Consider the following 17251-nt stretch of genomic DNA (forward strand, 5'->3'; position numbering starts at 1 on the left):
TTCTATGAGTTTTTATGAGTGCCTTCTAAGTGCCAAGGTTAGAAACACAGCCTTACAGTTGAGCGAGACAGATAAACACAATTTCAATCCAATCTGACTTATGCTTAGTCAAACAATCTAAACCAAGTAAAATCTCTATATACAGCTCTTGAAGCAAACTCAAAATTTAATAAACTAATCAATCTTCAAGAATTTAACCTAAATCATAAATCAGGGCTGCTTGGGTGGCTTAGTCGGTTGAGTGCCTGCTTCCTGATTTCAGCTCAGGTCATGATTCCAGGGTTGTGGGACTGAGCCGTGGGCCAGGTTCCGCACTAAGTGCGGAAGCCTTCTTGGGATTCTCTCTCTCCCCTATTAATACCTTTTACTTCTCTGAACTGTTTGCTCATCTGTACAATGGAGAATATTACAATATCCAGTTGACTCTTGAACAACATGGGTTTCAGCTACCCGGGTCCACCTACACGCAGGGTTTGTTAAAAATAAGTATGGTACAGCAAGTGCATTTTCTTTTCCACGTGACTTATTTTTTAAAATATTTCTTAAAATATTTATTTTTGAAAGAATAAAATGGGCAAAGGAGGAACTGAAGCAGGCTCTGTGCTGACAGCAGTGAACCTGATGTGGGGCTCGAAATCACGAGGTCATGACTTGAGCCAAAGTCGGAAGCTCAACCGACTGAACCACCCAGGCACCCCTTATGACTTTTTAAGTAATATTTTCTTTTCTCTAGCTCACTTTATTGTAAGAATACAGTATATAATACATATAACATATGTATTGTTTATGTTATCAGTAAGGCTTCTGGTCAACAGTAGACAATAGTTAAGTTTTTTGTTTGTTTTTTTAATTTCTTATTTTAGAGAGAGAGAGAGAGAGAGAGAGAGAGAGAGAGGCAGAGACAGAGACAGAGCCAGAGAATCCCAAAGCAGGTTCCACAACATCACCGCAGAGCCCTATGCAGGGCTTGAATTCCCAAACTGTGAGATCATGACCTGAGCCAAAATCAAGAGTCAGAGCCAGGTGCCCCTGTTAGTAGTTAAGTTTTAGGGGAGTCAGAAGGTATAAGCAGATTTGCAACTGTGCAGGAGGTTGGCACCCCAACCCTCACATTGTTCAAGGGTCAACTGTGTACTCCTTAGGGTTATTACAAGGATTAAATTGTTAGGTGCGTAACAGAGTATCTGGCACATTCTAAGAACTCCATGAATATAGGCTCTGTCATGATGCTATTATCAGCTCAAGGTCATTCCTTGTTTCATTTCATGAAGTCATCCTCCATTTTTTGAAATGCTGATGCAACAGTGTATTCATACTGACTTTCAACTCTGTATGTCTCAGATGGTCCCTTCAACATATTTCAAGACTTTCTAGAATACTTCAATTTTGTTTGAGGTACTACAGCAGAAAGGATAAAGTCCATTCCAAAGCCACAACAAAGCAAAACTCTTAACTGTAAGCTCCCCCTTGCTGACTTCAGACTGTAGTAACTGCTAGATAGTCCTCCTTAGATTAAGGAACCTGTCTCCACCTACGTTCTATCAATTGGTCTTAACTCCTGTAGACTTAGAGAGCTAGACAATGCAAACCATCTTCTATACGACAGGTCTTCAAATATGTGAACACAGCTACTCTCCTAGGGAAAGCTGACTTTCTTTGTACTAAGTATCCCCAGTGTCTTTATTCCTTACATGACACAGTTTAAGGATATGAGAGCACATTCTCCTTGCCACGTCCCCATCGTTGCCTTGCAGCTAGTAGTACCATAGAGATTCTTTCTTTATATTTCAAGGAGTGGAGGCTAAAATATTGAAAGGATTATCAAGAAGTAACACACACCTCCCAGTGACTTGCAATCACCCCGTCCTGTGGAGACAGTCCAAACCCATGTCTACGTGGTTACAATAAGCCCAGGAATCCTGGAATCATTGTTAGATTTTTTCTTTTCCAACAGGGTAAAGAGGCATCAGTTAAAAAGAGTAGAAGCCTTAAGAAAATCTGATTAGGACAGATCTTTTGTAAAACCACCACCACCACAAAGCATTTAGTTAATTCTCAATCTATATAAATGCAAGCTTTATGAAGACAGTAGAAATATGGAACTACTCTCTGGTCATAATTCACGAAACAGAAAAAATTACCAGCCAGATTACTATGCAATAGCTTTCTCACTAGTTTCCTTAAGACCAGTTTGTTCTCATTTCAATTGACTCTTCGTAGTGCTTTCAACAAACAAAGCTGATTATGTCATATCCCTGATTAAAAAGCTCTCTTGGCTTCTTCAGTTGCTTAAATGACCACCTACCAATTCCTCAAACAGAAAATTCTTGCACTCCCACCCCCTGGACCCCCACCAAATATGCCTTTCTAAATCCCAGCCAGCTGTTACCCCATTATGTATGCTTCACCATCCTACAGACTCCATTCCTGACCTTGGCCATCTGTATAACTGATGGGAGTTTTAGGTCGAGGCAAAAAGGAGGTCCTAACCTATCTTCACAGCTCACTGCTGTTGGACAGGTAGACAGGGCCACCAGGAGTCCCACCTACCATCATCTTCCCCTACAGCCATTTCCTAGATACGTGCTAGGCTTGGTCAGAATCCCAGGACCTTGTCCTTTACTGTTCTCTCCGTATAAAAGAATACACTTCCCCTAATTCTTCTGTAAAACCCAAGTTTAAGACGATGATCAAATGCCACTTCAAAGACTCTGTGGAGCCTTTCTCCATTTTCTTTTAATCTGTTTTTAATGTTTATTTATTTTTGACAGAGACAGAGCGTGAGCGGGCGAGGAGCAGAAAGAGAGGCAGACACAGAATCTGAAGCAGGCTCCAGGCTCTGAGCTGTCAGCACAGAGCCCGACGTGGGGCTCGAACTCATGGACTAGGAGATCATGACCTGAGCCGAAGTTGGATGCTCCACCAACTGAGCCACCCAGGCGCTCCCATTTTCCTAGGCAGTATGTCTTACAATCCCCCCTGTGCTATGGTAGTTTTAGGTCCTTTCTCTGTAAGAGCAGTTACTGGTTTGTAACGTAATTTTTATCTCTACACTTCCTTTCCTTATTAGGTTATAAGCTCCTTTGGGGTACTGAGGATTTGGGCCTTACTCCCTTTTGTAATCTCAAAATGTACCCTTGTGCCTGTCACATAATGATAATACATGTTTGTTGAATGAATAACAGAACGCCCACTTTGTTTTGAAAAGGAAGCTGATTTCAGTAAAGTTTCAGAAAAAATGAAGAGAAAGAAACGTGAAAGTTACAATGGATTTGTTATGATTATTTTCAGTGGAATTATAAGACCTTGACACATAATAAAATATTATTTTATTAGACCCCTGCAATCTCCATCTTAAGAGCTAAAGCAATGAAATTTTTGTGGGCATGTTTATTCAAGCCAGTGCACTAAGCCAAATAGGAGTCTTGTTCACTTAAAACTATCAAAGTTTAAAAAGTAAAATGGCACATGTATTTATTTACTATCAATTATTAACCATTACTGTTTTTTTCAATGTAAATAGTTCATATATTCAGTGTCAAAATTTATTATTTTCATAACTTTCTAAGGTTCATCTGACAATGTATTTAAGTTGGTAAAATATCTGCTTGTCTCTAACTACTTTTCTAATAATTTTTTCCTTTCAGATTTTAAATATTTTTTAGTGTTTATTTTTGAGAGAGAGAGAGAGAGAGAGAGAGAGAGAGGGAGGGAGAGAGGGACAGAGAGAGAGAGCACAAGCAGGGGAGGGGCAGAGAAGGAGGGAGACACAGAATCTGAAGCAGGCTCCAGGCTTTGAGCTGTCAGCACAGAGCCCGACACGGGGCTTGAACTCATGAACCATGGGATCATGACCTGAGTTGAAGTAGGCTGCTTAACTGACTGAGCCACCCAGGCACTCCCTTTGATTCAGATTTTAAAAATTTTTTTTTTCTCTCAATGTATTTATTTATTTTTGGGACAGAGAGAGACAGAGCATGAGCGGGGGAGGGGCAGAGAGAGAGGGAGACACAGAATCGGAAACAGGCTCCAGGCTCCGAGCCATCAGCCCAGAGCCTGACGCGGGGCTCGAACTCACGGACCGCGAGATCGTGACCTGGCTGAAGTCGGACGCCCAACCGACTGCGCCACCCAGGCGCCCCTGATTCAGATTTTAAAAGCAATGAAATCGATCTGACAGCCACAGTCAGTATCTGTTTGCAAGTGCGTATTTTTGGGTTGCTATAATTCAAGGTATCACAAGTGTTTCTTAATTCAAATATTTACTCTATGTGCAATACCCCCCAATATGGCATTTCTTGCAGCTGCTAGAAATCTTTTAGAATCCTACCATGTGAAATTAAATACAGTCTTCAAATGGTAAGAAGGCCTGGCTAGCAACCAGAATACGGTTTTCAGGTTGCTTTAGACTTCGTTGATCTCAACTGCAGACACCTCGACATATGGTAGGAATGTTCTCTCCTCATCAGTTCTTTTCTTAAGGCTGCAATTTCCTCCTTGGATGAGGAGAATGGTACGGATTCAGTAACTACAGCTCTTTGAAGATGGGTTTTATTAAGTGCTGATCTTTTATAAATAAATGAACCTAAACAAACCTGGTACTGAATGGTATTTTTTATCCTTCTTTATGGGAGGTGAGAGGCTGGGTGTCTTTTGACTTACTCCATGTTAATTTAATTAAGAGTTGTAAACCCTGTAATTGAAAAATCAAATTACACATTTCTTTAAACAACAACAAAAAAAGTGTTTGGGAGAATGGAGGACTCAGTAAGAATCAAGTGTTTTCAACTTGGGCCAATTCTCTCTGACCAGGGACATCTGTTAATATCCGAATACATTTTTGGTTGTCACAACTGGTAAGGTGCTACTGGCATTTAATGCAGAAAGAAATCCAATCATCCAATTCTTGTTCTCCAATAAGTAAGGTATCATTTTTACCCTGGCTGCTTCCTAGAATTTTGCTGGTTTTCAATCTGATTATGATGCATCTGTGTATTGACTTCTAAAGATTCATACAGTTTTGGGGCACTTGCGGGGCTCAGTTGTTTAAGTGTCCGACTTCAGCTCAGGTCATGATCTCGCAGCTTGTGGGTTCAAGCACCCCGTTGGGCTCTGTGCTGACAGCTCAGGCTCCAGAATCCTGGAGCCTGCTTTGGATTCTGTGCCTCCCTCTCTCTCTGCCCCTCCCTCTCTCCCCCTCCTCCAAAACCAAAACAAACAAACAAACAAAAGATTCATCCAGTTTGGATTTTGCTAAGCTTCTTGAATATGTAGGTTTCTCTCATTTGCCATGTTTGGGAAGTTTTCTTGCACTTGTTTTTTCAAATATTTTCTCTGCACAAACTCTTTTCTCCTCTCCTTCAGGGACTGTGCTGTCTACTGATACAGCTGTCAGACTTTTGGTATTGTCCCAAAGGTCCATGAGGCAATGATCATTTTCTATTTCAAATTTTTCTTTGTTGTTCAGATTGGACAACTTCTATAAATCAGTCTTCAAGATTAACAGAAATTAATCTGACTTTTCCCTATGTTATTTCCATTCTGCTATTGAACCCATTCAGTGAGTTTTTTTTATTTTGGTTACTTCCTATCTCTCCCTTCACTTCAAGAGTGTTTGTTCTTACTTCTTGGCACATTTTTATCATGGTTGCTTTAAAAATGTTTGGTAGGTAATTCCAACATTTGCATCAATTCAGAATCATCTGTTGATGGTCTTTTCCCATGTGAATTGAAGTTTTCATGGTTCTTTATATGCTGAGTAATTTTGGATTGTATTCTGGATATTTTGAATATGATATTATGAGATTTGGAGTCTTGTTTAAACCACATGCAAAATATTGATATTGTTGTTTTATCAAGACATCAACCTGGTTCAATTCAGGATGCAAATTCTGACTAGCCTTCATGGTTGTGGTTTCAACATCAGGTCTTTTTCAAACATCTTTGTAACACTATTTGGATCTGTCCTGTACATTCATCATCCAAAGTTCAGTCTGGAATCCAGGCAGTGTTCTATCCCTTAGCTCAGTTTTCAAAATCTTTGGTAGGTATACTCCTCAAAATCAGACTCAAGCCTATTCAGCTCAGAGATGAACTGAGAAGTTGATAAAGAACTTTATAGGGGGCACCTGGCTGGCCCAGTTGGTGAAGCATGGGACCTCTTGACAGTGGGGTTGTGAGTTCGAGCCCCATGTTTGGTGTAGAGATTATTTAAAAATAAAATCTTAAAAAACAAAAAGAGAAAACTTTATGAGTTTTTTTTAATCTTCACCCGTCTATAATCTCCCTGGTCCTTTTAGGTTCTTTGGGAAACCCTTTTCAGTCATCTAACCAGAAAGCTGGTACTTTACTTATTTTCACTCTGCCACAAACTTCCCATGACTGATTTTCCTCTGAGTTCTCACTCCTGGGAAGTAGATTGCACATAATAGTGCTACTTAAATCCAGCTGTCAATACTGGATCTTTTTGAAATGTCTTGAAATTTCTGTTATGTAGGTGACATTCACCTCTGGTTTCTAACATAAATGTAAATATTCATTATCTACTCCCTCAATAAACATTAACTGAGCATCTAGTACGTGTTAGTATTTCAATGAATGATACAAGGACACTTCCCTCAGGAACTTACATTTAAATTGAAGGGAGGGGAGGGGTGCCTGGGTGGCTCAGTTGGTTAAGCGTCCAACTTTGATTCAGGTCGTGAGTTCAAGTCCTGTGTCGGGCTCTGTGCTGACAGCTTAGAGCCTGGAGCCTGCTTCAGATTCTTGTTTCCCTCTGCGCCCCCTCTCTGCTCCTCCCCCACTCACACTCTGTCTCAAAAATTAATAAACATTAAAAAGATTTTTTTTTTAATTTTAACTGAGGGGAAACAAAGTGAATACATATTAAGTAAATATAGAGTATGTCAGAAAGAGAGAAGTGCTACAGAGAAAAATATAGCAAGAGAAAAGAGGTGGGGGTGCAGACTTTTACTCAGAGTAACATGGGAGATGAGAGAGTGAGGAAAAGAGTAATGAGATCTGCTTGAAGTTAAAAGGATTGTTCCAGTTTTTCCTCTTTATGTATTTGATTAGTCATTTCAAAGATAACTTGGCAGGTAAGACACTTAGAACCCATGTGCAAGCTGCTATCTTGCTCAGAAATTCTCTGAGTTCCTGTCTTTTCATCTTAACCATCCGAATTTTTATGTTCAAAGCACAGTTTTCAAGTGTACCTAGAGCACAGGCCAATTCTCCATTAACAAACAGCATTTGGAGCAGAATTAGTTACTGTTTGTAGTCCCCCCCCCCCTTTTTTTTTTTTTTTACTATGGACACTGGTATACTCTGGGCCAAGTTTCTTTAAGGTTTTAGTTTATAATAAATAATTCTTTTCTTCTGTGTCTTACAAAATATGTTCATCGTACAAAAATCAGAAATCACAGATAAGCAAACGGAAGGGAAAAAAGTAACTTAGAGATGTTCATTTAAAATAATTTTGGTTCATACACTTCCATTTTTTTAAGTTTTTTTTTTTTTTAAGTTTGAAGTAATCTCTACATCCTATGTGGAGCTCAAACTCACAATCCTGAGATCAAGAGCCGCGTGCTCAACCAACTGAGTCAGCCAGTTTTTTTAACCACGAATAAGTTTCAAGTGTTGTCAACAACTGTTTTGAATGTATTATGGGTTCAACCGCTAACATGAGAGTGTCAGTACCACCACACCATGCTGCATGACAAAATGTCCCAACTTAGCTCCCATCAGGTTTCTAATTACATCATTTTCCAAGGAGACACACATATACACTTGGTTAGTGTCCTCTTTAACAATCTTTAAGAAAGCTTCTGAACTGATGGTGAATACTCTTATCTAGTAACTCACCTGCTAAGTTTACAGCCAGGACACATGTCCTTTTGTCACCAAGTAATTAAGGCAAAACATCAGTAACAGCAGTACCAACAACCGCTATTTATTCAGCACTAGCCACACTGACCAGCAACTTATAAATACAAATCCAAAGCATTTTCTAAAATATTTCAGAAAATCGCATCATTGAAAAGGTTTTAATGTTGACTTATTTCCAGAAAAATCAGCTAGCCATAGGGTCAATAAAACTCAAGAGAACCAGATAGTAGTGTTAGCTTGAACTATTCTACTTACTTATCCAGGTCCCATCAATAATTAAACTGTCCCCTGATGCCACCAGCATACCATTTAATTCTTCTGCTACACTGCACTGAAAGGCTCTGGAAAAAGTTCCTCTTGTTATATTATTTACTACTATTGCATCAGCATACTAAATTACATGTGGTGGCTCTCTGTTAATAAAATAGGCAATTTATTTTTCAGAAAATGAATTACTCATCGGTAAATCACAACCATGACCATCTTTGCTCCAGAAAGGCAAAAGATAAAAATTTCACCCAAAGCATGACATTCTACTAATACCACTCTCTGACCTAATCATTCTACTTCAAGGAATATAGCGTAAGGAAAAAATAGATGCGTGAAAGCTTTAAATGTCCAACAACAGGAAAAGAACATGTCCATGCAGATGGTGAAAACACGATGTGGGCACGAAGTATCCTGTTTTAAAAGATTATTTCCACACATGGAAAATGCTAACAAATTTTACATGAAAAGGGCAGGTTCACAAGCTACATGCAACAAAATCTCAATTTTGTAAAATAACATTTACGTATGTTTGTATATTACATAAATATGTTTATACATACAAATACTGAAAAGATACAGCCCAAGATACTAACCACAGGTGGTGTTCACATGGAGAATTAGTTCTGTTTTTTAATGTTTTCTGAATTTTTACAATGAATATGTATTTTTATATTCAAAAAGGAATTGATTCTTTCTCTTTCATAGATTGGTTGTTTTCAGATTTTTTAAAACAAGGTTAGAGTGTTAGAGATCTGTAGTAGACTAGTATCTTTTCTTAATTTACATTAAAGCCTCTGAATGTTTTCAATGGTCTAAATGAAAACACATTTTTTTCTCCTAAGAAATGATTTTGTTTTCTCTCTTTTCATGCTGGGGTATGTAAGTAGAGTATGACTGGCCTTAATCACAAACAAAAATGATTCCAAATTTCACTAAGAATGTGAAATTTTTCTGATTCCTTTCAGATTGGGCCACACAATCAATAATGTCAAAACTGGGATAATTCCCAGTCTGAATCTGATAACCTCTGGCATTTATGCCAAAGTGGAGTAATTCTCATTGGCCTCCGACTAGTCTCTGCTGCTTTGAATCCCCACCTATAGCTGGATGACTGACAGATTTTGCTGCCTCATCCAGAACTGTCATTCTTCAGGATTTTCAGAAGAAATGGAGAGCCAAGACCACAATGTCCCATTCTAAGAAGTGTCTGACCTATGCAACGAGTAACATCTCCAGTTACCAAGGAAGAACACCAACAGAGTCATTGTAACTATGAGCTAAGACATATAGGCAAAGACAAAATACGTCTCCGCTAGCCTGGCTGTAAAATTTATATCTCTGAGTGTTTTATTTCCTCCTCCCTGAAATGTGGATTATAATACCTGTTAACTGGGCAGCTGCAACGATGCATGAGCTAATGTGTGAAAAACACCGAGCACTGGGGCGCCTGGGTGGCGCAGTCGGTTAAGCGTCCGACTTCAGCCAGGTCACGATCTTGCGTTCTGTGAGTTCGAGCCCCGCGTCAGGCTCTGGGCTGATGGCTCAGAGCCTGGAGCCTGTTTCCGATTCTGTGTCTCCCTCTCTCTCTGCCCCTCCCCCGTTCATGCTCTGTCTCTCTCTGTCCCAAAAATAAATAAACGTTGAAAAAAAAAAAAAAATTAAAAAAAAAAAAAAAACAAAAAAAAAAAAAAAAAACACCGAGCACCATGCTCGGTGCACAAAGTTCCCTAAGTGGTAGTGTACGAATGTCATTTATTGGTGAAGAAATAAACAAACCTGAATGCATATTTATGCAAAGCAAGGGAGGATAAAAACATTAATAATCTGAAAATAATCCAAGGGGAAATGATAGCCTTGAAGATAATTTAAAACACACAAAGATAATTCAGCATATGCAACTGCTACCATTTTGCTGTGCTCCCTCTAAACGACACACTTCTATTAACATTCTTAAAATTGGGAAATTAGATCATGTGATAAGGTACTTAAATAAAGTGATTGCGGCAAGCTGGCTTTGTTGTTTCCTGAAATTATGACTGCTGACGTTAATTGCATTTTTATGTGTAGCATATGAACTGCACATTTTCTGGCTGCAGCCCGAAGCCCGATGCAGGACACTCTCTTTCGGCACGAATAACGGCAAGAAGAAGGCAAGGTCTCAATCACTTCGGGAGGCAGAGCTCCAGAACGGGGCAAGAAATACCTGACCACCTCTTGTTCTTTGGGAAAGAAATAGGACTGATAATGAAACAAACCCATGTGTACGAGGAGGCTCCAATTCCTGACCCAGGTAAAGCAGGAGCTCACAGAGTAAAAGCAGAGTCCTACCCTGTCCATATCTAACAGAGGGTCTGGAATTGAGCACCTTTTATTGTTGAATGAATGAATGAAGAAATCAGTGAAGCCTCAAAGTTATGACTTTCCATGTGAAATAGCTGTGAGGGACCTCAGAGGCACGGGGCAGGGGTTGGCTGACACAGGTATTCCTTGGGTTATTCCCTGATTTCCCACTAACCGTTGAAATGTGAGAACCAAAATTTTAATTTGACTACAAGCAAGGACACTGGGAGGACATTTCCCTGGAGTGTGCTTACAAATATGGTTTAGAACTTCATAATAAGTGATATGCCAATCCAATGGTTTGGATGTGTTTATCACAGTTGTGCCATATATGTACTCCCCTTAAATAAGGACATACTTAGTATACTGGCTTGAGGAAACATTTAGTACAACGGTACAGAATAAGTGTTTACAATACAGACAATAATAAAGATAATAGCTAAAAATTACCTAGGACTTCTTAAGTCCAGACAACTGGGCTAAGTGGCTTTTCATGGATGACTCATGAATCCTCCATACAATTATCTAAAATGTTACATATTGACTTTACAGATGCAGAAAGTGAGGCCTAAAAGGTTTACAATTATTCCCAAGTCCACACAGCTACCGACCGTGACAAAGCCAAGACTCATACCCAAAATACCAGATTTCAGAGCCTAAAAGATGAATCACTGTTATTCTCATCAACAGGATTCGTTTATAGTTCTAAGGCCTAAATCTAAATAATCAATATTTGAATAATTTGGTACTGTTGTTTTAAAAAAGCTTCACTTTTTCTACCTGTAGAAAACTACTACTGGTTCTGATCTAAAATTTAAGTTTTAAAGTTGTTGCCTATACCCATGTATGGAATTAGATATTCTTATAAGTGTCTTCATGATTATTATGTTCAGTTGGGCACAAACACATTCCTAGAATTACCCGCTCCCAGCTCTATTTGACAGAACAGTCTGGGTACAAGGATTTTCTACCACTGGCTAAACTGAATACAATACAGCTTTGTAAGAGGCTGAACCTGTCAGGCACCCGGTATCTCTCGGGATCCCCATACAGACTTGGGGGTATTTTTGAAAAATGAAGAAGTCTCAAAATCTTCTCCCAAGAAAGACAAGCATTGTGCTCACTAAAGTCTCCATAATAGTTCTAAAGGTCACTTCAGGCTGGCTCTGATGATTTCTTTCCATTCTGATAGAAAATATGCTGCTGGTACCACAATAATGGAAGAAGAGCTGGACCGAAGAGAAAGGTTTGATAATCAAAAAAGAAAAAACAGGTGGGGGAGGGTGCAGAAAAGACTAGTCTTGCTTTCTAATCTAAAGGGACCTAAAGTTCTCTGGACTTGATAGGTAGGGTTTAAGCTTCCTGTTCCTTTAGCTGACAAATGTGTCCCAGCGGGCTGATCTGGCTTCTCAGTAAGTTCCAATCTCTCCCTTTTGCTCTCTGCCTCTTGCACTTTCTTTCTCTAGTAATAATATGCATGGAAAGGTGGGGTGGGTAGTGTGCTACATTTGGTTGAGAAAGGCAGCACTGGATACCTGTAATAGTAACGACGGTTAACAGTTACTTACAACCCGGCCCAGTGACATCGAACGCTTTCCTTTCCCTGAACGTGTCACGTGACTGCTTTCCGTGGGACAGCTGTCTTTGCCTGCTCGATGGACACCTCCTTCCCCAACAGGTCTCACTCCAAGTACTCCCTCCTCTGTGGAGAATTTCCTGACCCCCCCAGTAAGGTGAAGATCTCCAGCTTCAAGCTCTCACAGCAGGTTGTGCGTCCCTCTAGCGGGGTGACTGTTAATTACTGTAATGAGTTCCACGCAGGCAGGGATGTGTCTTTTAACTCTGCTTCCTTAGGCCTTTTAAAGATATTTTGTCAAATAGACAGATAAATGAATTCAGCTGGGGTGCTGGCCCCAGACACCCTAGCTGAATGGTTGCCAGCCTTCCTGTGACTGGAAACATCATACAGCACCATCTAAATCTGGATAGAATGGGACCTTCTTGAGCAGGAGGACTGTTTTTTCTTCCTCTATGCAGCCTTTCCAAGACCTAACACCATCTCCTCCCCAGAGAAGATGCTCAAAAAAACCAAACCAAAACAAAACCAAACCAAAACAAAACAACAACAACCCAGTGAACTAAATGAGGCCTCGGCTGCAACGGCTGACATCTGAGAAAATTATTTTACTTTCATGGCTCCATCTAAACTATTTTTCAGATCTCTATTTTTTTTTTTTTTTTTAAGACACATCGGGTATTTCTCTCTCTGTTCTCTTCTTAATATGTTCTTCCAAGATTTTTTTAAGGTCCTCCTTTGTTTGAAACATTTTCTTCCCCCTATTTCACAGAGCAGAAGAGGACCCGGGGTCTGCTAAATTCCATTTCTAGGTCAGAAATGGAACCTAATGTGGATACATCAAACATGGCTAAGAGGTTTTCCAGCTGGCCTGCCTAACACTACATCTTTGTTTTCAAGGGTCCCTTTGAAACATAAATATGTCATTAATCTACAAGGGGGTTCTTTTCCCCATCTTTCTGAAACTAATACTTGCTTGCCGAATAGAGTACCGATATTGGTATAGGCATCAAATACCACTAGCACAAAGCTGAGGAGAGGTGGGGAGAACCGATGTCCTATAAATATAAACACTAAAAGCTACTCTCATTGGGAGAGTAGCTGCGTTCTCTACACAGGATATGGTCCAATTTTGTTATTGTTCTCAACAAAAATAAAATTACCGAGAGCTGGCTGAGAGGAGTAACAACGATAAGAAGGTTTAAAAGCCCAGCTCCTATTTTTAAAATGGATTTGGGATGGAGGAAGCTCTCTGGCATGTAAGAGACTGAATTTTTTGTGCCCAGTGGAATTTTCTTCATTGTCACCCTCTCACAGCCTCGGCTGCTAGTCTGGTGAGAACAAGAAAAAGAAAAAAAATCACAGTAACATTTTTCCAAGAGAGCAGCACATCTGGTTATCTTGTTCTTCACAAGTGTCTGATCATGTGTGAGCCCAAAACACAGAATTGAAGGCTTGTCCTTTCTGGTCTATTTTTTCCTAACTGCAGGCGATGCGTTCCTAAGGACAGAGGTACAGTTTACAGTCTGCACGTACATCTCATTTCAAAATTTTGCTCATATTGTGCAGGTCACAGATTCAGTGATTTACAACTCGACGAGCAGGCCTGCTCAGGTTAAACTTTTGGTTCTGTGTCTTTAAAATTTTCTTTTATTTTTGTAGCTAAAACTTAACAGAGTACCATGAAGTAATGAAGACACTAGACTCCTTCTCAGTCGCGCTCACGAGAAAGCACATTACGGCAGGAGTGACGGAATGTACCTTTTTAAACATCCTGGTGGAATCCTCACTTATCTGCATGAATCGCATAATCACGTTGTTCAGATAGATGTCACTCAGAGTGGCATGGTCCTTGCTTTCTCTTCTCACTTGGTTCAGAAGCAAATACCAGCAGTTCACTGGAGACAACAAGTTCTGGTCTTTCCTGAGAAGTGAAGAAAAACAGAATTACCATCAATTTCAAAGCTGCCCCAACCAGCTGAGGGAAGTCAGCAAGGCAAACCAGGAAGCCTGACAGATGGGTATTGTCGCTATTCTTCCTACTCCGGGCATTGCTCATAGCGGCTACTCAAGAGCCAGCGTATCAGCCTTCCAGGCCGTGATGGCAGAAAGCCAGCAATTGCCTAGGCTTGGAAAGAAAACCTTGGACCAGAACACCAGTCAAAACCCACACTCCTGACAAGGGCCAGGGACCCTAATACACACAGTACTCAGGCAGGCTTTCAGCCTTAAACACCCCCATTGAAGAAAGTAGTTGATATTTACATAAAAATCTATTGACTACTGTCTCACAGACAGACTGTGGTTTGCCACTGCTTACAAAGTCTGCCTTGAATGTTCAGTCTGCTGCTGGAAAAGAGAGCTGGCTAGGTACACTTTCCATGGGACACACGTTTGAGGATTAGTTATTAATCCCCTGATCTATAAACTCCAGCTTCCCAAGAAGTGTTCCTGGGAATCACAGCTTTATAGCATTGTCTGAAGGCCCATGAACAGAACCAAGAGGTTTACTGCCTTGTGACCTGTCATTAAACTAGTTCAGATTTGTAACTACACCTTGTTTTATTCTAGAGAATAAAACTAAACGTGACTAGGGGCGCCTGGGTGGCGCAGTTGGTTAAGCGTCCGACTTCAGCCAGGTCACGATCTCGCGGTCCGTGAGTTCGAGCCCCGCGTCAGGCTCTGGGCTGATGGCTCGGAGCCTGGAGCCTGTTTCCGATTCTGTGTCTCCCTCTCTCTCTGCCCCTCCCCCGTTCATGCTCTGTCTCTCTCTGTCCCAAAAATAAATAAAAACGTTGAAAAAAAAAAAAAAATTTAAAAAAAAAAACTAAACGTGACTATAAACCACAAAATATGACTTGTAAAAAAAATCTTAAAGGAAACCTCCAAACAAAACAGTAACCAACTGGCCTTGAAAAAAAGGACAATGCTTTTCTTTCTTCCTTTCTATTTTAAGTCTAACTGAAAAATGACAAAAAAGGCACAGGAATGCTTATCCCACTCAGGGGCACTGGTGCCATTTGTAATGGACATGTTATCTTATTCACACTCACTTATGACTCTGAATATTCATTAAATTAGGAAAGAAATCATAAAGTCAACTCTTTCCGCCTCCAAGTTCCTCCAATTCAAGATTTGACACTGAATCAAATCAAAATCCTCTCTGGAAGGAAGGGGAAGTCTCAGACGGAAGTAGGAACAGTTGTAGGGGGAAAATCCTCTGTTCTAGGGCCCTAGCATTGGTACCAACTAGAAAAGCCTCCTGTCACACTAGAATTACACCCCCAACCTAGAGAACCTTTTTTTTTTTTTAAATCAAAGCCATCAAGCAAGGGGCACTGCTTCTATGGCAGACAACAGGAGCCCTTCTACTGACATTCTCTATCTAGTCAGCCTAAGAGATACATGTTACATTAATACATTAACTTTTATGTATATCCTTTATGCTGAAGTAACCCATAAATTCTCTGAGAACATTTCCTACTTTGAGAATGTTTCCTACATTTTTGCATCCTGAGTGCCCTGCCCAGGTAAGCATCAAATAAATGTTATTTCACTCGCTGAATAAGCATATATTATTGCCTTAATAGTAAGTGACAATAATATACAATAACAATAATAGCAGCTGTCCTTTACTGAGTACCTCCTATAAGATATACTACACAAGAGCATCGAATGTGGATCTATACTGTCCAAGTTCAAGTCCCAGAACTACTTACTAGCTATGTGATCTTGGCCAAATTATCTAAACTTCTCTACGCCTCTGTAACTTCATTTGTAGAGTGGGTAAAATAACAGTACTAGTAAGATTATTATGGGGTTGATTTCAGTTAATATATAGCTTTTAATGCTTACTATAATGCCTTAGATCCATAGTAAGTGCTATACAAAGTTAGCTATTTTTATCTAGTGGCTGGTCTAAAGATTTTACACACATTAACTCTACGTAATCCTTACCACTACAATTTAAGGCAGAAATTCTTTGTATCTACTCTATCAGTGAGAGAGGTGAAGCTTAGTGAGGCACGCTGATTTTCTGAAGACCATAACTAGTATCAGAGTCTCTGAGTTCAAGAAGGCTGATCTAACTAAGCCTTGGTCATCTGTCAGTGGTAAATTTAAGTGAAGGGCTGTTCTACACAATGAGCATCCCAAAGCTGAGAACTGCCAAAGATTTAACATTTGTTTGGTGAGGAGGAGAAGGGACACTGAGTGCATAACTCATGAGGGCTATCAATCTCATCAAGGACTTCGTCATGTTTCTCATTTAATGTTCATAAAATCTCATTTCACAAGTTAGGAAGCCAAGGCTCAGAAAGGTTAAACAACTTGACCCAAGTCACACAGGAAAGCCAGTATTCAAACCAGGTCTGTCTAAGGCTTTCATAAAGTCTGTCTTTGATTTTCTTCCTACTCCTGGTTTGGCCCTTCTGTAGACTTATCTTCAGTCCCAAATTCAATAAGCTCAAGTCAAAGAAAATTCCACACTGTTTACCTCTTGACAAAAAACCATCTGAACAAACCAAGAGAAAGAAAAAAGGGGCAGCTGAACCACTAAGAGATCAGACTGAGGCGCATGGGCCCATACAGGTTTTCAGTTCACAACCGATTACCAAGTGCGGAACACAGAAGACATTCAAAAATATTTACTGAATGGATGAATGGGCTGTCTTCTTATTTGTAATCACTTTACAAAGGGACAGTTACTATACATGTGAATTCAGTACTGGCTCCAGCCTCCTTTCCAACTCTAGTCTCGGTCAAGTACATTTGACATTTGTCCACCCTGGGAATCCTAAGATTTATTTCTACACTGGGCCAACACTAGAGGTTAGCCATCAAAAATATTAAAAAATTTAAAAAAATAAAAGCATTCCCTATCAAGATTGTGCTGCAAAGCCAACAGTGAAGACAAAGAGAGGCTTCTCTACATCCCCCTCCAGTCTGGAGTTCAGCCTGAGCAGACTGCACTCCGTGTTTCTGCAAGGGGATAGGAGATTTTCTGTTTCACCAATGTACAGAGACAGTTCTGCTGGTCTGGATTTTAGGCTGGGGGCAATACGATAGGGTTGGTGATGGGAGGTCTTCCATTCCACCTCTTTACCTTGCACATGCTTCATCCTCTGCCCCACATGGGACTTAAGGGCAGCTATAACTGTTCCCTTGAGTTTACAGTGC

At 40.1% G+C, this 17251-nt stretch overlaps 1 protein-coding gene across 4 annotated transcripts in view; it reads right to left on the minus strand.

The window, feature by feature from the left end:
* The window catches only part of SRGAP1 (SLIT-ROBO Rho GTPase activating protein 1), a 286134-nt gene that overhangs the window by 127185 nt on the left and 141698 nt on the right, over positions 1 to 17251 (minus strand). For all 4 annotated transcript variants that reach the window (XM_025926696.2, XM_025926695.2, XM_086712917.1 and 1 more), the window contains exon 3: positions 13835 to 13997. In XM_025926696.2, coding sequence (XP_025782481.1) covers positions 13835 to 13997 — 163 coding nt within the window. The remainder of the gene's footprint in view (positions 1 to 13834; positions 13998 to 17251) is intronic.

The sequence above is a fragment of the Puma concolor genome, chromosome B4 (assembly GCF_028749965.1).
Source record: "Puma concolor isolate L17-30 chromosome B4, mPumCon1.1.hap2, whole genome shotgun sequence".
NCBI classification, from domain to species: Eukaryota; Metazoa; Chordata; class Mammalia; order Carnivora; family Felidae; genus Puma; species Puma concolor.